We start from the raw sequence: 22236 nt of genomic DNA, 5'->3' as shown, positions 1-22236 counted from the left end.
ATCCAACACTCTACAGATGTCCATCCACCATACCTCTGCTTCATACAGCTCTGATCTTGTCCAACCTGCTCTCTCTGCTCCTCCACCACTCTACAGATGTCCATCCACCATACCTCTCCTCCATACATCTCTGATCTTGTCCAACCTGCTCTCTCTGCTCCTCCAACACTCTACAGATGTCCATCCACCATACCTCCCCTTCATACATCTCTGATATTGTCCAACCTGCTCTCTCTGCTCCTCCAACACTCTACAGATGTCCATCCACCATACCTCCCCTTCATACATCTCTGATCTTGTCCAACCTGCTCTCTCCGTTCCTGCAACACTCTACAGATGTCCATCCACCATACCTCCCCTTCATACATCTCTGATCTTGTCCAACCTGCTCTCTCCGTTCCTGCAACACTCTACAGATGTCCATCCACCATACCTCCCCTTCATACATCTCTGATCTTGTCCAACCTGCTGTCTCTGCTCCTCCAACACTCTACAGATGTCCATCCACCATACCTCTCCTCCATACATCTCTGATCTTGTCCAACCTGCTCTCTCTGCTCCTCCAACACTCTACAGATGTCCATCCCCCATACCTCCCCTTCATACATCTCTGATCTTGTCCAACCTGCTCTCTCTGCTCCTCCAACACTTTACGGATGTCCATTCTCTTCCATCACTTGCTCGCTTGCGAGGCTCCAGGACTTCTCTAGAGCAGCCACTACTCTATGAAACTCTCTCCCCCAATCAGGCGAGATCTCCCACACCTTCAACTCATTCAAGCAGGCCTTCAAGGCCCTTTTGTTCACACTTACTTTCCAACCATTTTCATATCTCCATCTTCCCTTGGACTTACACCCCTCTCACCAACCTATAATTTGTAAGCCTACGGGGCAGGGCCCTCCTCCCGGTGTGCTCTTCTCCACCACCATATGGACTCAGGGACTTGTCTACTATATTTATCCTTACATTGTTATGTCACTATTTTGTGTACCATTGTTCAATGCTATAATGTCACTGTGTAAAACTGTTTCATGTTGTGATGTGCCCCCATCTAGTGTGCAGCGCTATATAATCTTAGCACTTTATAAATAAAGTTTATTCATAATAATTATAGTAATAGCATTCACTGTGCACTTCTTTGAATAAACAAATGAGATTATGCAGCAGTGTAGGATGTCTGAGCTGCTCTATGTTACCATAAGGTACATTTGATATCTTCCTCATCTTTTCTAACAACACATGCTTCCTCTCGCAGGTGGTATAGGGATTCCGCTACACGTTCACACACATAGCTTGGTGCAATTTATGAACACTTGTACAGCATTCTCGTATCTACCTCCCTGAAGAAGGAATAGGCAATCACAAACACCACCACAGCATTCATGTGTCTACCTTACTGAAGGAGAAACAGGCAGTCACAAACACCAGCACAGCAGTCCTGTGTCTACTTTCCTGAAGGAGAAACCGGCAGTCACAAACACCTCCACAGCAATCCTGTGTCTACCTTCCTGAAGGAGAAACAGGCAGTCACAAACACCAGCACAGCAGTCCTGTCTACTTTCCTGAAGGAGAAACAGGCAGTCACAAACACCAGCACAGCAGTCCTGTGTCTACTTTCCTGAAGGAGGGAGAAACAGGCAGTCACAAACACCTGCACAGCAGTCCTGTGTCTACTTTCCTGAAGGAGAAACAGGCAGTCACAAACACCACCACAGCAGTCCTGTGTCTACTTTCCTGAAGGAGAAACAGGCAGTCACAAACACCTGCACAGCAGTCCTGTGTCTACTTTCCTGAAGGAGAAACCGGCAGTCACAAACACCTCCACAGCAATCCTGTGTCTACCTTCCTGAAGGAGAAACAGGCAGTCACAAACACCAGCACAGCAGTCCTGTGTCTACCTTCCTGAAATAGAAAGAGGCAGTCACAAACACCAGCACAGCAATCCTGTGTCTACCTTCCTGAAGGAGAAACACGCAGTCACAAACACCAGCACAGCAGTCCTGTGTCTACTTTCCTAAAGGAGAAACCGGCAGTCACAAACACCTGCACAGCAGTCCTGTGTCTACCTTCCTGAAGGAGAAACAGGCAGTCACAATCACCAGCACAGCAGTCCTGTGTCTACTTTCCTAAAGGAGAAACCGGCAGTCACAAACACCTGCACAGCAGTCCTGTGTCTACCTTCCTGAAGGAGAAACAGGCAGTCACAAACACCTGCACAGCAGTCCTGTGTCTACTTTCCTGAAGGAGAAACCGGCAGTCACAAACACCTCCACAGCAATCCTGTGTCTACCTTCCTGAAGGAGAAACAGGCAGTCACAAACACCAGCACAGCAGTCCTGTGTCTACCTTCCTGAAATAGAAAGAGGCAGTCACAAACACCTGCACAGCAGTCCTGTGTCTACTTTCCTGAAGGAGAAACAGACAGTCACAAACACCAGCACAGCAATCCTGTGTCTACCTTCCTGAAGGAGAAACACGCAGTCACAAACACCAGCACAGCAGTCCTGTGTCTACTTTCCTAAAGGAGAAACCAGCAGTCACAAACACCTGCACAGCAGTCCTGTGTCTACTTTCCTGAAGGAGAAACAGGCAGTCACAAACACCTGCACAGCAGTCCTGTGTCTACCTTCCTGAAGGAGAAACAGGCAGTCACAAACACCAGCACAGCAGTCCTGTGTCTACTTTCCTGAAGGAGAAACAGGCAGTCACAAACACCTGCACAGCAGTCCTGTGTCTACCTTCCTGAAGGAGAAACAGGCAGTCACAAACACCAGCACAACATTCCTGTGTCTACTTTCCTGAAGGAGAAACAGGCAATCACACACACCAGCACAGCAGTCCTGTGTCTACTTTCCTGAAGGAGAAACCGGCAGTCACACACACCAGCACAGCAGTCCTGTGTCTACCTTCCTGAAGGAGAAACAGGCAGTCACAAACACCAGCACAGCAGTCCTGTGTCTACCTTCCTGAAGGAGAAACAGGCAGTCACAAACACCAGCACAGCAGTCCTGTGTCTACTTTCCTGAAGGAGAAACAGGCAGTCACAAACACCAGCACAGCAGTTCTGTGTCTACCTTCCTGAAGGAGAAACAGGCAGTCACAAACACCAGCACAGCAGTCCTGTGTCTACTTTCCTGAAGGAGAAACCGGCAGTCACAAACACCAGCACAGCAGTCCTGTGTCTACCTTCCTGAAGGAGAAACAGGCAATCACAAACACCAGCACAGCAGTCCTGTGTCTACCTTCCTGAAGGAGAAACAGGCAGTCACAAACACCAGCACAGCAGTCCTGTGTCTACTTTCCTGAAGGAGAAACAGGCCGTCACAAACACCAGCACAACATTCCTGTGTCTACCTTCCTGAAGGAGAAACCGGCAGTCACAAACACCAGCACAGCAGTCCTGTGTCTACTTTCCTGAAGGAGAAACAGGCAGTCACAAACACCAGCACAGCAGTCCTGTGTCTACTTTCCTGAAGGAGAAACCGGCAGTCACAAACACCAGCACAGCAGTCCTGTGTCTACTTTCCTGAAGGAGAAACAGGCAGTCACAAACACCACCACAGCAGTCCTGTGTCTACTTACCTGAAGGAGAAACAGGCAGTCACAAACACCTGCACAGCAGTCCTGTGTCTACTTTCCTGAAGGAGAAACCGGCAGTCACAAACACCTCCACAGCAATCCTGTGTCTACCTTCCTGAAGGAGAAACAGGCAGTCACAAACACCAGCACAGCAGTCCTGTGTCTACCTTCCTGAAATAGAAAGAGGCAGTCACAAACACCAGCACAGCAATCCTGTGTCTACCTTCCTGAAGGAGAAACACGCAGTCACAAACACCAGCACAGCAGTCCTGTGTCTACTTTCCTAAAGGAGAAACCGGCAGTCACAAACACCTGCACAGCAGTCCTGTGTCTACCTTCCTGAAGGAGAAACAGGCAGTCACAATCACCAGCACAGCAGTCCTGTGTCTACTTTCCTAAAGGAGAAACCGGCAGTCACAAACACCTGCACAGCAGTCCTGTGTCTACCTTCCTGAAGGAGAAACAGGCAGTCACAAACACCTGCACAGCAGTCCTGTGTCTACTTTCCTGAAGGAGAAACCGGCAGTCACAAACACCTCCACAGCAATCCTGTGTCTACCTTCCTGAAGGAGAAACAGGCAGTCACAAACACCAGCACAGCAGTCCTGTGTCTACCTTCCTGAAATAGAAAGAGGCAGTCACAAACACCTGCACAGCAGTCCTGTGTCTACTTTCCTGAAGGAGAAACAGACAGTCACAAACACCAGCACAGCAATCCTGTGTCTACCTTCCTGAAGGAGAAACACGCAGTCACAAACACCAGCACAGCAGTCCTGTGTCTACTTTCCTAAAGGAGAAACCAGCAGTCACAAACACCTGCACAGCAGTCCTGTGTCTACTTTCCTGAAGGAGAAACAGGCAGTCACAAACACCTGCACAGCAGTCCTGTGTCTACCTTCCTGAAGGAGAAACAGGCAGTCACAAACACCAGCACAGCAGTCCTGTGTCTACTTTCCTGAAGGAGAAACAGGCAGTCACAAACACCTGCACAGCAGTCCTGTGTCTACCTTCCTGAAGGAGAAACAGGCAGTCACAAACACCAGCACAACATTCCTGTGTCTACTTTCCTGAAGGAGAAACAGGCAATCACACACACCAGCACAGCAGTCCTGTGTCTACTTTCCTGAAGGAGAAACCGGCAGTCACACACACCAGCACAGCAGTCCTGTGTCTACCTTCCTGAAGGAGAAACAGGCAGTCACAAACACCAGCACAGCAGTCCTGTGTCTACCTTCCTGAAGGAGAAACAGGCAGTCACAAACACCAGCACAGCAGTCCTGTGTCTACTTTCCTGAAGGAGAAACAGGCAGTCACAAACACCAGCACAGCAGTCCTGTGTCTACCTTCCTGAAGGAGAAACAGGCAGTCACAAACACCAGCACAGCAGTCCTGTGTCTACTTTCCTGAAGGAGAAACCGGCAGTCACAAACACCAGCACAGCAGTCCTGTGTCTACCTTCCTGAAGGAGAAACAGGCAATCACAAACACCAGCACAGCAGTCCTGTGTCTACCTTCCTGAAGGAGAAACAGGCAGTCACAAACACCAGCACAGCAGTCCTGTGTCTACTTTCCTGAAGGAGAAACAGGCCGTCACAAACACCAGCACAACATTCCTGTGTCTACCTTCCTGAAGGAGAAACCGGCAGTCACAAACACCAGCACAGCAGTCCTGTGTCTACTTTCCTGAAGGAGAAACAGGCAGTCACAAACACCAGCACAGCAGTCCTGTGTCTACTTTCCTGAAGGAGAAACAGGCAGTCACAAACACCAGCACAGCAGTCCTGTGTCTACTTTCCTGAAGGAGAAACCGGCAGTCACAAACACCAGCACAGCAGTCCTGTGTCTACTTTCCTGAAGGAGAAACAGGCAGTCACAAACACCAGCACAGCAGTCCTGTGTCTACCTTCCTGAAGGAGAAACCGGCAGTCACAAACACCAGCACAGCAGTCCTGTGTCTACCTTCCTGAAGGAGAAACAGGCAATCACAAACACCAGCACAGCAGTCCTGTGTCTACCTTCCTGAAGGAGAAACAGGCAGTCACAAACACCAGCACAGCAGTCCTGTGTCTACTTTCCTGAAGGAGAAACCGGCAGTCACAAACACCAGCACAGCAGTCCTGTGTCTACTTTCCTGAAGGAGAAACAGGCAGTCACAAACACCAGCACAGCAGTCCTGTGTCTACCTTCCTGAAGGAGAAACCGGCAGTCACAAACACCAGCACAGCAGTCCTGTGTCTACCTTCCTGAAGGAGAAACAGGCAATCACAAACACCAGCACAGCAGTCCTGTGTCTACCTTCCTGAAGGAGAAACAGGCAGTCACAAACACCTGCACAGCAGTCCTGTGTCTACTTTCCTGTAGGAGAAACAGGCAATCACAAACACCAGCACAGCAGTCCTGTGTCTACTTTCCTGAAGGAGAAACAGGCAGTCACAAACACCTGCACAGCAGTCCTGTGTCTACCTTCCTGAAGGAGAAACAGGCAGCCACACACACCAGCACAGCAGTCCTGTGTCTACTTTCCTGAAGGAGAAACAGGCAGTCACACACACAAGCACAGCAGTCCAGTGTCTACCTCCCTGAAGGAGAAACAGGCAATCACAAACACCAGCACAGCAGTCCTGTATTTACCTCCCTGAAGGAGAAACAGGCAGTCACACACACCAGCACAGCAGTCCTGTGTCTACCTTCCTGAAGGAGAAACAGGCAGTCACAAACACCAGCACAGCAGTCCTGTGTCTACTTTCCTGAAGGAGAAACAGGCAGTCACAAACACCACCACAGCAGTCCTGTGTCTACTTTCCTGAAGGAGAAACAGGCAGTCACAAACACCAGCACAGCAGTCCTGTGTCTACCTTCCTGAAGGAGAAACCGGCAGTCACAAACACCAGCACAGCAGTCCTGTGTCTACCTTCCTGAAGGAGAAACAGGCAGTCACAAACACCAGCACAGCAGTCCTGTGTCTACTTTCCTGAAGGAGAAACAGGCAGTCACAAACACCACCACAGCAGTCCTGTGTCTACTTTCCTGAAGGAGAAACAGGCAATCACAAACACCTCCACAGCAGTCCTGTGTCTACTTTCCTGTAGGAGAAACAGGCAGTCACAAACACCAGCACAGATGTCCTGTGTCTACTTTCCTGAAGGAGAAACAGGCAATCACAAACACCAGCACAGCAGTCCTGTGTCTACTTACCTGAAGGAGAAACAGGCAGTCACAAACACCAGCACAACATTCCTGTGTCTACCTTCCTGAAGGAGAAACAGGCAGTCACAAACACCTGCACAGCAGTCCTGTGTCTACCTTCCTGAAGGAGAAACAGGCAGTCACAAACACCTGCACAGCAGTCCTGTGTCTACCTTCCTGAAGGAGAAACAGGCAGTCACAAACACCAGCACAGCAGTCCTGTGTCTACCTTCCTGAAGGAGAAACAGGCAGTCACAAACACCTGCACAGCAGTCCTGTGTCTACCTTCCTGAAGGAGAAACAGGCAGTCACAAACACCAGCACAGCAGTCCTGTGTCTACCTTCCTGAAGGAGAAACAGGCAGTCACAAACACCTGCACAGCAGTCCTGTGTCTACCTTCCTGAAGGAGAAACAGGCAGTCACAAACACCAGCACAGCAGTCCTGTGTCTACCTTCCTGAAGGAGAAACAGGCAGTCACAAACACCTGCACAGCAGTCCTGTGTCTACCTTCCTGAAGGAGAAACAGGCAGTCACAAACACCTGCACAGCAGTCCTGTGTCTACCTTCCTGAAGGAGAAACAGGCAGTCACAAACACCTGCACAGCAGTCCTGTGTCTACTTTCCTGAAGGAGAAACAGGCAGTCACAAACACCAGCACAGCAGTCCTGTGTCTACTTTCCTGAAGGAGAAACAGGCAGTCACAAACACCAGCACAGCAGTCCTGTGTCTACTTTCCTGAAGGAGAAACCGGCAGTCACACACACCAGCACAGCAGTCCTGTGTCTACTTTCCTGAAGGAGAAACAGGCAGTCACACACACCAGCACAGCAGTCCTGTGTCTACTTTCCTGAAGGAGAAACTGGCAGTCACAAACACCAGCACAGCAGTCCTGTGTCTACTTTCCTGAAGGAGAAACAGGCAGTCACAAACACCAGCACAGCAGTCCTGTGTCTACTTTCCTGAAGGAGAAACACGCAGTCACAAACACCAGCACAGCAGTCCTGTGTCTACTTTCCTGAAGGAGAAACCGGCAGTCACACACACCAGCACAGCAGTCCTGTGTCTACTTTCCTGAAGGAGAAACCGGCAGTCACACACACCAGCACAGCAGTCCTGTGTCTACTTTCCTGAAGGAGAAACACGCAGTCACAAACACCTGCACAGCAGTCCTGTGTCTACCTTCCTGAAGGAGAAACAGGCAGCCACAAACACCAGCACAGCAGTCCTGTGTCTACTTTCCTGAAGGAGAAACAGGCAGTCACAAACACCAGCACAGCAGTCCTGTGTCTACTTTCCTGAAGGAGAAACAGGCAGTCACAAACACCAGCACAACATTCCTGTGTCTACTTTCCTGGAGGAGAAACAGGCAATCACAAACACCAGCACAGCAGTCCTGTGTCTACCTTCCTGAAGGAGAAACCGGCAGTCACAAACACCAGCACAGCAGTCCTGTCTACTTTCCTGAAGGAGAAACAGGCAATCACAAACACCAGCACAGCAGTCCTGTGTCTACTTTCCTGTAGGAGAAACAGGCAATCGCACACACCAGCACAGCAGTCCTGTGTCTACCTTCCTGAAGGAGAAACAGGCAGTCACAAACACCAGCACAGCAGTCCTGTGTCTACTTTCCTGAAGGAGAAACAGGCAGTCACAAACACCTGCACAGCAGTCCTGTGTCTACTTTCCTGAAGGAGAAACAGGCAGTCACAAACACCAGCACAGCAGTCCTGTGTCTACCTTCCTGAAGGAGAAACACGCAATCACAAACACCAGCACAGCAGTCCTGTGTCTACTTTCCTGAAGGAGAAACAGGCAGTCACAAACACCAGCACAGCAGTCCTGTGTCTACCTTCCTGAAGGAGAAACACGCAATCACAAACACCAGCACAGCAATCCTGTGTCTACCTTCCTGAAGGAGAAACAGGCAGTCACAAACACCAGCACAGCAGTCCTGTGTCTACCTTCCTGAAGGAGAAACAGGCAGTCACAAACACCAGCACAACATTCCTGTGTCTACCTTCCTGAAGGAGAAACAGGCAGTCACAAACACCTGCACAGCAGTCCTGTGTCTACCTTCCTGAAGGAGAAACAGGCAATCACACACACCGGCACAGCAGTCCTGTGTCTACCTTCCTGAAGGAGTAACAGGCAGTCACACACACCAGCACAGCAGTCCTGTGTCTACTTTCCTGAAGGAGAAACAGGCAGTCACAAACACCAGCACAACATTCCTGTGTCTACCTTCCTGAAGGAGAAACAGGCAGTCACAAACACCTGCACAGCAGTCCTGTGTCTACCTTCCTGAAGGAGAAACAGGCAATCACACACACCAGCACAGCAGTCCTGTGTCTACTTTCCTGAAGGAGAAACAGGCAGTCACAAACACCAGCACAACATTCCTGTGTCTACCTTCCTGAAGGAGAAACAGGCAGTCACAAACACCTGCACAGCAGTCCTGTGTCTACCTTCCTGAAGGAGAAACAGGCAGTCACAAACACCAGCTCAGCAGTCCTGTGTCTACTTTCCTGAAGGAGAAACAGGCAATCACAAACACCAGCACAGCAGTCCTGTGTCTACTTTCCTGAAGGAGAAACACGCAGTCACAAACACCAGCACAGCAGTCCTGTGTCTACTTTCCTGAAGGAGAAACAGGCAGCCACACACACCAGCACAGCAGTCCTGTGTCTACTTTCCTGAAGGAGAAACACGCAGTCACAAACACCAGCACAGCATTCCTGTGTCTACTTTCCTGAAGGAGAAACACGCAGTCACAAACACCAGCACAGCAGTCCTGTGTCTACTTTCCTGAAGGAGAAACAGGCAGCCACACACACCAGCACAGCAGTCCTGTGTCTACTTTCCTGAAGGAGAAACAGGCAGCCACACACACCAGCACAGCAGTCCTGTGTCTACTTTCCTGAAGGAGAAAGAGGCAGTCACAAACACCAGCACAGCAGTCCTGTGTCTACTTTCCTGAAGGAGAAAGAGGCAGTCACAAACACCAGCACAGCAGTCCTGTGTCTACTTTCCTGAAGGAGAAACAGGCAGTCACAAACACCAGCATGGCATTCCTGTGCCTACTTTCCTGAAGGAGAAACAGGCAATCACAAACACCAGCACAGCAGTCCTGTGTCTACCTTCCTGAAGGAGAAACACGCAATCACCAACACCAGCACAGCAGTCCTGTGTCTACTTTCCTAAAGGAGAAACCGGCAGTCACAAACACCAGCACAGCAGTCCTGTGTCTACCTTCCTGAAGGAGAAACAGGCAGTCACAAACACCTGCACAGCAGTCCTGTGTCTACCTTCCTGAAGGAGAAACACGCAATCACAAACACCAGCACAGCAGTCCTGTGTCTACTTTCCTAAAGGAGAAACCGGCAGTCACAAACACCAGCACAGCAGTCCTGTGTCTACCTTCCTGAAGGAGAAACAGGCAGTCACAAACACCTGCACAGCAGTCCTGTGTCTACCTTCCTGAAGGAGAAACACGCAATCACAAACACCAGCACAGCAGTCCTGTGTCTACTTTCCTGAAGGAGAAACACGCAGTCACAAACACCAGCACAGCAGTCCTGTGTCTACCTTCCTGAAGGAGAAACAGGCAGTCACAAACACCAGCATGGCATTCCTGTGTCTACTTTCCTGAAGGAGAAACAGGCAGTCACAAACACCTGCACAGCAGTCCTGTGTCTACCTTCCTGAAGGAGAAACAGGCAGTCACAAACACCAGCATGGCATTCCTGTGTCTACTTTCCTGAAGGAGAAACAGGCAATCACAAACACCAGCACAGCAGTCCTGTGTCTACTTTCCTGAAGGAGAAACAGGCAGTCACAAACACCAGCACAGCAGTCCTGTGTCTACTTTCCTGAAGGAGAAACAGGCAGTCACAAACACCAGCACAGCAGTCCTGTGTCTACTTTCCTGAAGGAGAAACACGCAGTCACACACACCAGCACAGCAGTCCTGTGTCTACTTTCCTAAAGGAGAAACCAGCAGTCACAAACACCAGCACAGCAGTCCTGTGTCTACCTTCCTGAAGGAGAAACAGGCAGTCACAAACACCAGCATGGCATTCCTGTGTCTACTTTCCTGAAGGAGAAACAGGCAGTCACAAACACCTGCACAGCAGTCCTGTGTCTACCTTCCTGAAGGAGAAACAGGCAGTCACAAACACCTGCACAGCAGTCCTGTGTCTACCTTCCTGAAGGAGAAACACGCAATCACAAACACCAGCACAGCAGTCCTGTGTCTACTTTCCTGAAGGAGAAACACGCAGTCACAAACACCAGCACAGCAGTCCTGTGTCTACCTTCCTGAAGGAGAAACAGGCAGTCACAAACACCAGCATGGCATTCCTGTGTCTACTTTCCTGAAGGAGAAACAGGCAGTCACAAACACCTGCACAGCAGTCCTGTGTCTACCTTCCTGAAGGAGAAACAGGCAGTCACAAACACCAGCATGGCATTCCTGTGTCTACTTTCCTGAAGGAGAAACAGGCAATCACAAACACCAGCACAGCAGTCCTGTGTCTACTTTCCTGAAGGAGAAACAGGCAGTCACAAACACCAGCACAGCAGTCCTGTGTCTACTTTCCTGAAGGAGAAACAGGCAGTCACAAACACCAGCACAGCAGTCCTGTGTCTACTTTCCTGAAGGAGAAACACGCAGTCACACACACCAGCACAGCAGTCCTGTGTCTACTTTCCTGAAGGAGAAACAGGCAGTCGCAAACACCTGCACAGCAGTCCTGTGTCTACTTTCCTGAAGGAGAAACAGGCAGTCACAAACACCTGCACAGCAGTCCTGTGTCTACCTTCCTGAAGGAGAAACAGGCAGTCACACACACCAGCACAGCAGTCCTGTGTCTACCTTCCTGAAGGAGAAACACGCCGTCACAAACACCAGCACAGCAGTCCTGTGTCTACTTTCCTGAAGGAGAAACAGGCAGTCACAAACACCAGCACAGCAGTCCTGTGTCTACTTTCCTGAAGGAGAAACCGGCAGTCACAAACACCAGCACAGCAATCCTGTGTCTACCTTCCTGAAGGAGAAACAGGCAGTTGCAAACACCAGCACAGCAGTCCTGTGTCTACTTTCCTGAAGGAGACACAGGCAGTCGCAAACACCAGCACAACATTCCTGTGTCTACCTTCCTGAAGGAGAAACAGAAGAATCAGAATCAACTTTATTCGCCAAGTACGGCAGGCGCCGCTCCCGGAATTATTTGTGGACACATGGCAATGGCAATGGCAATGTACAATCGTGCAATAGTGACAAACATGAAAAACAATAATAGCAATGCAACAATAACAATTTTAGTGCGGTTAGGCAAGACCATTTATCAAGACAGACATGGTACGGTAGCAAGTGGAGCAGTGCAACCAGCCACAGACAGCTTTGGGGGCTGCATACTCTCGTCCGCTGAGGCGGCTTAGGGAAATTAGCGGGTATCAGTTTAGAGAGAGCTTGAGTTGAGTAGGAGGACCGCTTGGGGGAAGAACGTGTTTCTATGCCTGGTTGTTTTGGTGAGAATGGACCTGAAGCGGCGGCCTAAGGGTAGGGGGTCGAAGAAACGACTGCCAGGGTTGGAGGGGTCTCGCATAATCCTGTTGGCCCTGGAGGTCATTCTGGATGTATGGAGGAGGTCCAGGGGGGCAGGGGAGATCCGATGATCCTCTCGGCTGCACTGATTACTCTCTGGAGTTTGTGCTTGTCTTTTTCATTTGCCCCGGAGAACCAGACAATGATGGAAGAGCAGAGGACAGACTCAACGGTGGCGGTGTAGAAGTTAGTCATTAGTTCCCGCGGCATTCCAAACTTCCTCAGCTGCCTGAGGAAGAACAGCCTCTGCTGGGCTTTCTTTTGTGTTACGGAGGTGTTCACGTCCCACTTCAAGTTGTCAGTGATGGTGGTACCAAGGAACCGAGCTCTGTGTACCCTGGAGACCTCAGTGCCATCAATGAAGACCGGGCTGTGAGGCGGAGCATTTTTTCTAAAGTCCACAATCAGTTCCACAGTTTTTGCCGTGTTTAGTACGAGTTTGTTTTCCTTGCACCACCTGTGGATCCGCTCAATCTCCGTACGGTATTCATTCTACCCTTTTTCGTCAATGAGCCCTAGTATGGTGGTGTCATCCGCAAACTTGATGACTTTGACAGAGTTGGCAGTTGAGGTGCAGCTGTTTGTGTACAGGGAAAATAGAATCGGTGAGAGCACACACCCTTGTGGGGCACCTGTGTTGGTGATTTTACTACTGGAGGAGCATCCGCCCATCCTCACTCGCTGCGATCTGTTGGTTAAGAAGTCCTTGATCCAGTTGCACAGAGTGAGGTCAACACCGAGCTGTACCAGGTTGTCATGCAGCATGGTTGGGCAGATGGTGTTGAAGGCGGAACTGAAGTCCAGGAGCAGGATCCTGGCGTAGGTGTTGGGTTTATCCAGGTGTTCTGTGATATGCGCTAGGCTGATATTAATAGCGTCCTCTACGGACCAGTTGGCCCTGTACACAAATTGCAGGGGATCCATTGAAGTGGTGGTGTGCCCCTTTAGATAGGAGAGGACCAGTTTTTCGAAAGTTTTCAGACAGGCAGTCACAAACAGCACCACAGCAGTCCTGTGTCTACTTTCTTGAAATAGAAACAGGCAGCCACACACACCAGCACAACGTTCCTGTGTCTACTTACTTGAAATAGCAACAGGCAGCCACACACACCAGCACAACGTTCCTGTGTCTACCTTCATGAAACAGAAACAGGCAGCCACACACACCAGCGCAGTGTTCCCGTGTCTACCTCCATGGAATAGAAACAGGCAGCCACAAACACCAGCACAGTGTTCCCGTGTCTACCTCCATGAAATAGAAACAGGCAGCCACAAACACCAGCACAGTGTTCCCATGTCTACCTCCATGAAATAGAAACAGGCAGCCACACACACCAGCGCAGTGTTCCCATGTCTACCTCCATGAAATAGAAACAGGCAGCCACAAACACCAGCACAGCGTTCCCGTGTCTACCTCCCTGAAATAGAAACAGGCAGCCACACACACCAGCGCAGTGTTCCCATGTCTACCTCCCTGAAATAGAAACAGGCAGCCACACACACCAGCACAGTGTTCCCATGTCTACCTCCATGAAATAGAAACACGCAGCCACACACACCAGCGCAGTGTTCCCGTGTCTACCTCCATGAAATAGAAACACGCAGCCACACACACCAGCGCAGTGTTCCCGTGTCTACCTCCATGAAATAGAAACATGCAGCCATAAACACCAGCACAGTGTTCCCGTGTCTACCTCCATGACACAGAAACAGGCAGCCACAAACACCAGCACAGCATTCCCGTGTCTACCTCCATGAAATAGAAACAGGCAGCCACAAACTCCAGCACAACGTTCCCGTGTCTACCTCCATGAAATGGAAACAGGCAGCCACACACACCAGCGCAGCATTCCTGTGTCTACCTCCATGAAATAGAAACAGGCAGTCACACACACCAGCACAGTGTTCCCGTGTCTACCTCCCTGAAATAGAAACAGGAAGACACACACACCAGCACAGCATTCCTGTGTCTACCTCCCTGAAATAGAAACACGCAGCCACACACACCAGCACAGTGTTCCCGTGTCTACCTCCATGAAACAGAAACAGGCAGCCACAAACTCCAGCACAACGTTCCCGTGTCTACCTCCATGAAATAGAAACACGCAGCCACACACACCAGCACAGTGTTCCCGTGTCTACCTCCCTGAAATCGAAACAGGCAGCCACAAACACCAGCACAGCATTCCCGTGTCTACCTCCATGAAATAGAAACAGGCAGCCACAAACTCCAGCACAACGTTCCCGTGTCTACCTCCATGAAATGGAAACAGGCAGCCACACACACCAGCGCAGCATTCCTGTGTCTACCTCCATGAAATAGAAACAGGCAGTCACACACACCAGCACAGTGTTCCCGTGTCTACCTCCCTGAAATAGAAACAGGAAGACACACACACCAGCACAGCATTCCTGTGTCTACCTCCCTGAAATAGAAACAGGCAGTCACACACACCAGCACAGTGTTCCCGTGTCTACCTCCCTGAAATAGAAACAGGCAGTCACACACACCAGCACAGCATTCCCGTGTCTACCTGCTTGAAATAGAAACAGGCAGCCACACACACCAGCACAGCGTTCCCGTGTCTACCTCCAGGAAATAGAAACAGGCAGCCACACACACCAGCGCAGTGTTCCCATGTCTACCTCCATGAAATAGAAACAGGCAGCCACACACGCCAGCACAGTGTTCCCGTGTCTACCTCCCTGAAATAGAAACAGGCAGTCACACGCACCAGCACAGCATTCCCGTGTCTACCTCCATGAAATAGAAACAGGAAGCCACACACACCAGCGCAGTGTTCCCCTGTCTACCTCCCTGAAATAGAAACAGGCAGTCACACGCACCAGCACAGCATTCCCGTGTCTACCTCCATGAAATAGAAACAGGCAGCCATAAACACCAGCACAGTGTTCCCATTTCTACTTCCATGAAATAGAAACAGGCAGTCACTCGCACCAGCACAGTGTTCCTGTGTCTGCCTCCATGAAATAGAAACAGGCAGCCACACACACCAGCACAGCATTCCCGTGTCTACCTCCATGAAATAGAAACAGGCAGCCATAAACACCAGCACAGTGTTCCCGTTTCTACTTCCATGAAATAGAAACAGGCAGTCACACGCACCAGCACAGTGTTCCTGTGTCTGCCTCCATGAAATAGAAACAGGCAGTCACACACACCAGCACAGTGTTCCCGTGTCTACCTCCATGAAATAGAAACAGGCAGCCACAAACACCAGCACAGCGTTCCCATGTCTACCTCCATGAAATAGGAACAGGCAGCCACACACACCAGCACAGTGTTCCCGTGTCTACCTCCATGAAATCGAAACAGGCAGCCATAAACCCCAGCGCAGGGTTCCCGTGTCTGCCAATCACCTCTTGTATAATCGCTATATTTCTACCTCCATGCTATACATAGGTTTACCTTCATAACACCCTGTGCTGCTAATACCCCTCATGTTTCCATGTATGTACCTATTGATGTTGTGAATAATATTATTAATATTTCCTCCTTTGGACAGAGATTGTCTGCGGCAAGTTGTGAACTGCTGTGAGGAACCAGAGGTCTCCTGTCCTTTCCGAGATGAAATGTACGCATGTAACAGCAAACTGCAGGAGAGGGAGATCCGAGCGGTGAGTCTTACCCCATGGCCCCATCAGCCGTCTGAGGGGTTCACACATTGCAAGGCCAAGTCCTGATCCTAGAACTCCCAGAATGCATCACTTCAGGCCAACCCCAGGCATACATCCAGAGACCCCAGAGCATGCCTTTAGTGTGTTCATTTTACATAATCCGCCTTACCGAAAGCTGTATGGAAATCCTCCGCTCAGAGCGGTAACCCCAAGTCAGGCTCGGGCCAAAAATCCTCAGCTCAGAGCGGTAACCCCAAGTCAGGCTCGGGCCAAAAATCCTCCGCTCAGAGCGGTAACCCCAAGTCAGGCTCGGGCCAAAAATCCTCCGCTCCGAGCGGTAACCCCGTGTCAGGCTGGGGCCAAAAATCCTCCGCTCCGAGCGGTAACCCCGAGTCAGGATGGGGCCAAAAATCCTCCGCTCCGAGCGGTAACCCCGAGTCAGGCTGGGGCCAAAAATCCTCCGCTCCGAGCGGTAACCCCGAGTCAGACTGGGGCCAAAAATCCTCCGCTCCGAGCGGTAACCCCGAGTCAGGCTGGGGCCAAAAATCCTCCGCTCCGAGCGGTAACCCCGAGTCAGGCTGGGGCCAAAAATCCTCCGCTCAGAGCGGTAACCCCGAGTCAGGCTGGGGCCAAAAATCCTCCGCTCCGAGCGGTAACCCCAAGTCAGGCTGGGGCCAAAAATCCGCAGCTCAGAGCGGTAACCCCGAGTCAGGCTCGGGCCAAAAATCCTCCGCTCCGAGCGGTAACCCCAAGTCAGGCTGGGGCCAAAAATCCTCCGCTCGGAGCGGTAACCCCGAGTCAGGCTCGGGCCAAAAATCCTCCGCTCCGAGCGGTAACCCCAAGTCAGGCTGGGGCCAAAAATCCTCCGCTCGGAGCGGTAACCCCGAGTCAGGCTGGGGCCAAAAATCCTCCGCTCCGAGCGGTAACCCCAAGTCAGGCTGGGGCCAAAAATCCTCCGCTCGGAGCGGTAACCCCGAGTCAGGCTGGGGCCAAAAATCCAGCAGCTCCGAGCGGTAACCCCGAGTCAGGCTCGGGCCAAAAATCCTCCGCTCGGAGCGGTAACCCCGACTCAGGCTCGGGCCAAAAATCCTCCGCTCGGAGCGGTAACCCCGAGTCAGGCTCGGGCCAAAAATCCTCCGCTCCGAGCGGTAACCCCAAGTCAGGCTGGGGCCAAAAATCCTCCGCTCGGAGCGGTAACCCCGAGTCAGGCTGGGGCCAAAAATCCTCCGCTCGGAGCGGTAACCCCGAGTCAGGCTGGGGCCAAAAATCCTCCGCTCCGAGCGGTAACCCCGAGTCAGGCTGAGGCCAAAAATCCAGCAGCTCCGAGCGGTAACCCCGAGTCAGGCTCGGGCCAAAAATCCTCCGCTCGGAGCGGTAGCCCCGAGTCAGGCTGGGGCCAAAAATCCTCCGCTCCGAGCGGTAACCCCAAGTCAGGCTGGGGCCAAAAATCCTCCGCTCGGAGCGGTAACCCCGAGTCAGGCTCAGGACAAAAATCCTCCGCTCGGAGCGGTAACCCCGAGTCAGGCTCAGGCCAAAAATCCTCCGCTCCGAGCGGTAACCCCGAGTCAGGCTGGGGCCAAAAATCCTCCGCTCGGAGCGGTAACCCCTAGTCAGGCTGGGGCCAAAAATCCTCCGCTCGGAGCGGTAACCCCAAGTCAGGCTGGGGCCAAAAATCTGCAGCTCAGAGCGGTAACCCCAAGTCAGACTGGGGCCAAAAATCTGCAGCTCAGAGCGGTAACCCCAAGTCAGACTGGGGCCAAAAATCCTCCGCTCAGAGCGGTAACCCCGAGTCAGGCTGGGGCCAAAAATCCGCAGCTCAGAGCGGTAACCCCAAGTCAGGCTCGGGCCAAAAATCCGCAGCTCAGAGCGGTAACCCCGAGTCAGGCTGGGGCCAAAAATCCGCAGCTCCGAGCGGTAACCCCGAGTCAGGCTCAGGCCAAAAATCCTCCGCTCCGACCGGTAACCCTGAGTCAGGCTGGGGCCAAAAATCCTCCGCTCCGAGCGGTAACCCCAAGTCAGACTGGGGCCAAAAATCTGCAGCTCAGAGCGGTAACCCCAAGTCAGACTGGGGCCAAAAATCCTCCGCTCAGAGCGGTAACCCCGAGTCAGGCTGGGGCCAAAAATCCGCAGCTCAGAGCGGTAACCCCAAGTCAGGCTCGGGCCAAAAATCCGCAGCTCAGAGCGGTAACCCCGAGTCAGGCTGGGGCCAAAAATCCGCAGCTCCGAGCGGTAACCCCGAGTCAGGCTCAGGCCAAAAATCCTCCGCTCCGACCGGTAACCCTGAGTCAGGCTGGGGCCAAAAATCCTCCGCTCCGAGCGGTAACCCCAAGTCAGGCTGGGGCCAAAAATCCGCAGCTCAGAGCGGTAACCCCGAATCAGGCTCGGGCCAAAAATCCTCCGCTCCGAGCGGTAACCCCAAGTCAGGCTGGGGCCAAAAATCCTCCGCTCGGAGCGGTAACCCTGAGTCAGGCTGGGGCCAAAAATCCTCCGCTCAGAGCGGTAACCCCAAGTCAGGCTGGGGCCAAAAATCCTACGCTCCGAGCGGTAACCCCGAGTCAGGCTGGGGCCAAAAATCCTCCGCTCGGAGCGGTAACCCCGAGTCAGGCTCAGGACAAAAATCCTCCGCTCGGAGCGGTAACCCCGAGTCAGGCTGGGGCCAAAAATCCTCCGCTCGGAGCGGTAACCCCGAGTCAGGCTCAGGACAAAAATCCTCCGCTCAGAGCGGTAACCCCGAGTCAGGCTGGGGCCAAAAATCCTCCGCTCAGAGCGGTAGCCCCGAGTCAGGCTTGGGCCAAAAATCCGCAGCTCAGAGCGGTAACCCCAAGTCAGGCTGGGGCCAAAAATCCTCCGCTCAGAGTGGTAACCCCGAGTCAGGCTGGGGCCAAAAATCCTCCGCTCCAAGCGGTAACCCAGAGTCAGGCTGGGGCCAAAAATCCTCCGCTCGGAGCGGTAACCCCGAATCAGGCTCGGGCCAAAAATCCTCCGCTCCGAGCGGTAACCCCAAGTCAGGCTGGGGCCAAAAATCCTCCGCTCGGAGCGGTAACCCTGAGTCAGGCTGGGGCCAAAAATCCTCCGCTCAGAGCGGTAACCCCAAGTCAGGCTGGGGCCAAAAATCCTACGCTCCGAGCGGTAACCCCGAGTCAGGCTGGGGCCAAAAATCCTCCGCTCGGAGCGGTAACCCCGAGTCAGGCTGGGGCCAAAAATCCTCCGCTCGGAGCGGTAACCCCGAGTCAGGCTCAGGACAAAAATCCTCCGCTCAGAGCGGTAACCCCGAGTCAGGCTGGGGCCAAAAATCCTCCGCTCAGAGCGGTAGCCCCGAGTCAGGCTGGGGCCAAAAATCCTCCGCTCAGAGCGGTAACCCCGAGTCAGGCTGGGGCCAAAAATCCTCCGCTCAGAGCGGTAGCCCCGAGTCAGGCTGGGGCCAAAAATCCGCAGCTCAGAGCGGTAACCCCAAGTCAGGCTGGGGCCAAAAATCCTCCGCTCAGAGCGGTAACCCCGAGTCAGGCTGGGGCCAAAAATCCGCAGCTCAGAGCGGTAGCCCCGAGTCAGGCTGGGGCCAAAAATCCTCCGCTCAGAGCGGTAACCCCGAGTCAGGCTGGGGCCAAAAATCCTCCGCTCAGAGCGGTAACCCCGAGTCAGGCTGGGGCCAAAAATCCTCCGCTCAGAGCGGTAACCCCAAGTCAGGCTGGGGCCAAAAATCCTCCGCTCAGAGCGGTAACCCCAAGTCAGGCTGGGGCCAAAAATCCTCCGCTCAGAGCGGTAACCCCAAGTCAGGCTCGGGCCAAAAATCCTCAGCTCAGAGCGGTAACCCTGAGTCAGGCTGGGGCCAAAAATCCGCAGCTCAGAGCGGTAACCCCAAGTCAGGCTGGGGCCAAAAATCCTCCGCTCAGAGCGGTAACCCCAAGTCAGGCTGGGGCCAAAAATCCTCCGCTCGGAGCGGTAACCCCGAGTCAGGCTCGCGCCAAAAATTCTCCGCTCCGAGCGGTAACCCCAAGTCAGGCTGGGGCCAAAAATCCTCCGCTCAGAGCGGTAACCCCGAGTCAGGCTGGGGCCAAAAATCCTCCGCTCAGAGCGGTAACCCCAAGTCAGGCTGGGGCCAAAAATCCTCCGCTCAGAGCGGTAACCCCGAGTCAGGCTGGGGCCAAAAATCCTCCGCTCGGAGCGGTAACCCCAAGTCAGGCTCGGGCCAAAAATCTGTAGCTCAGAGCGGTAACCCCGAGTCAGGCTGGGGCCAAAAATCTGTAGCTCAGAGCGGTAACCCCGAGTCAGGCTGGGGCCAAAAATCTGTAGCTCAGAGCGGTAACCCCGAGTCAGGCTGGGGCCAAAAATCTGTAGCTCAGAGCGGTAACCCCGAGTCAGGCTGGGGCAAAAAATCCTCCGCTCGGAGCGGTAACCCCAAGTCAGGCTGGGGCAAAAAATCCTCCGCTCGGAGCGGTAACCCCGAGTCAGGCTCGGGCCAAAAATCCTCAGCTCAGAGCGGTAACCCTGAGTCAGGCTGGGGCCAAAAATCCGCAGCTCAGAGCGGTAACCCCAAGTCAGGCTGGGGCCAAAAATCCTCCGCTCAGAGCGGTAACCCCAAGTCAGGCTGGGGCCAAAAATCCTCCGCTCGGAGCGGTAACCCCGAGTCAGGCTCGCGCCAAAAATTCTCCGCTCCGAGCGGTAACCCCAAGTCAGGCTGGGGCCAAAAATCCTCCGCTCAGAGCGGTAACCCCGAGTCAGGCTGGGGCCAAAAATCCTCCGCTCAGAGCGGTAACCCCAAGTCAGGCTGGGGCCAAAAATCCTCCGCTCAGAGCGGTAACCCCGAGTCAGGCTGGGGCCAAAAATCCTCCGCTCGGAGCGGTAACCCCAAGTCAGGCTGGGGCAAAAAATCCTCCGCTCGGAGCGGTAACCCCGAGTCAGGCTCGGGCCAAAAATCTGTAGCTCAGAGCGGTAACCCCGAGTCAGGCTGGGGCCAAAAATCTGTAGCTCAGAGCGGTAACCCCGAGTCAGGCTGGGGCCAAAAATCTGTAGCTCAGAGCGGTAACCCCGAGTCAGGCTCGGGCCAAAAATCTGTAGCTCAGAGCGGTAACCCCAAGTCAGGCTGGGGCCAAAAATCCTCCGCTCAGAGCGGTAACCCCGAGTCAGGCTGGGGCCAAAAATCTGTAGCTTAGAGCGGTAACCCCGAGTCAGGCTCGGGCCAAAAATCTGTAGCTCAGAGCGGTAACCCCAAGTCAGGCTGGGGCCAAAAATCCTCCGCTCAGAGCGGTAACCCCGAGTCAGGCTCGGGCCAAAAATCTGTAGCTCAGAGCGGTAACCCCGAGTCAGGCTCGGGCCAAAAATCTGTAGCTCAGAGCGGTAACCCCGAGTCAGGCTGGGGCCAAAAATCTGTAGCTCAGAGCGGTAACCCCGAGTCAGGCTGGGGCCAAAAATCTGTAGCTCAGAGCGGTAACCCCGAGTCAGGCTGGGGCCAAAAATCTGTAGCTCAGAGCGGTAACCCCGAGTCAGGCTCGGGCCAAAAATCTGTAGCTCAGAGCGGTAACCCCAAGTCAGGCTGGGGCCAAAAATCCTCCGCTCAGAGCGGTAACCCCGAGTCAGGCTCGGGCCAAAAATCTGTAGCTCAGAGCGGTAACCCCAAGTCAGGCTCGGGCCAAAAATCTGTAGCTCAGAGCGGTAACCCCAAGTCAGGCTGGGGCCAAAAATCTGTAGCTCAGAGCGGTAACCCCGAGTCAGGCTCGGGCCAAAAATCTGTAGCTCAGAGCGGTAACCCCAAGTCAGGCTGGGGCCAAAAATCCTCCGCTCCGAGCGGTAACCCCGAGTCAGGCTCGGGCCAAAAATCTGTAGCTCAGAGCGGTAACCCCGAGTCAGGCTGGGGCCAAAAATCTGTAGCTCAGAGCGGTAACCCCAAGTCAGGCTCGGGCCAAAAACCTGTAGCTCAGAGCAGTAACCCCAAGTCAGGCTCGGGCCAAAAATCCTCCGCTCAGAGCGGTAACCCCAAGTCAGGCTCTGGGCCAAAAATCCTCCGCTCAGAGCGGTAACCCCAAGTCAGGCTCGGGCCAAAAATCCTCCGCTCGGAGCGGTAACCCCGAGTCAGGCTGGGGCCAAAAATCCGCAGCTCCGAGCGGTAACCCCGAGTCAGGCTCGGGCCAAAAATCCGCAGCTCCGAGTGGTAACCCCGAGTCAGGCTCGGGCCAAAAATCCGCAGCTCCGAGCGGTAACCCCGGTCAGGCTCGGGCCAAAAATCCGCAG

At 53.1% G+C, this 22236-nt stretch overlaps 1 protein-coding gene across 1 annotated transcript in view; it reads left to right on the top strand.

Moving 5' to 3' along the window:
- The window catches only part of LOC137519289 (ranBP-type and C3HC4-type zinc finger-containing protein 1-like), a 238698-nt gene that overhangs the window by 151567 nt on the left and 64895 nt on the right, over positions 1-22236 (top strand). The window contains exon 10 of the mRNA XM_068238232.1: positions 15900-16011. Within this exon, the coding sequence (XP_068094333.1) occupies positions 15900-16011 (112 nt within the window). The remainder of the gene's footprint in view (positions 1-15899; positions 16012-22236) is intronic.

The sequence above is a fragment of the Hyperolius riggenbachi genome, chromosome 5 (genome assembly GCF_040937935.1).
Source record: "Hyperolius riggenbachi isolate aHypRig1 chromosome 5, aHypRig1.pri, whole genome shotgun sequence".
In the NCBI taxonomy this organism is placed as follows: Eukaryota; Metazoa; Chordata; class Amphibia; order Anura; family Hyperoliidae; genus Hyperolius; species Hyperolius riggenbachi.
Note: the sequence above shows the minus strand (reverse complement) of the source record. Positions and strands in the feature narration are given on the sequence as shown.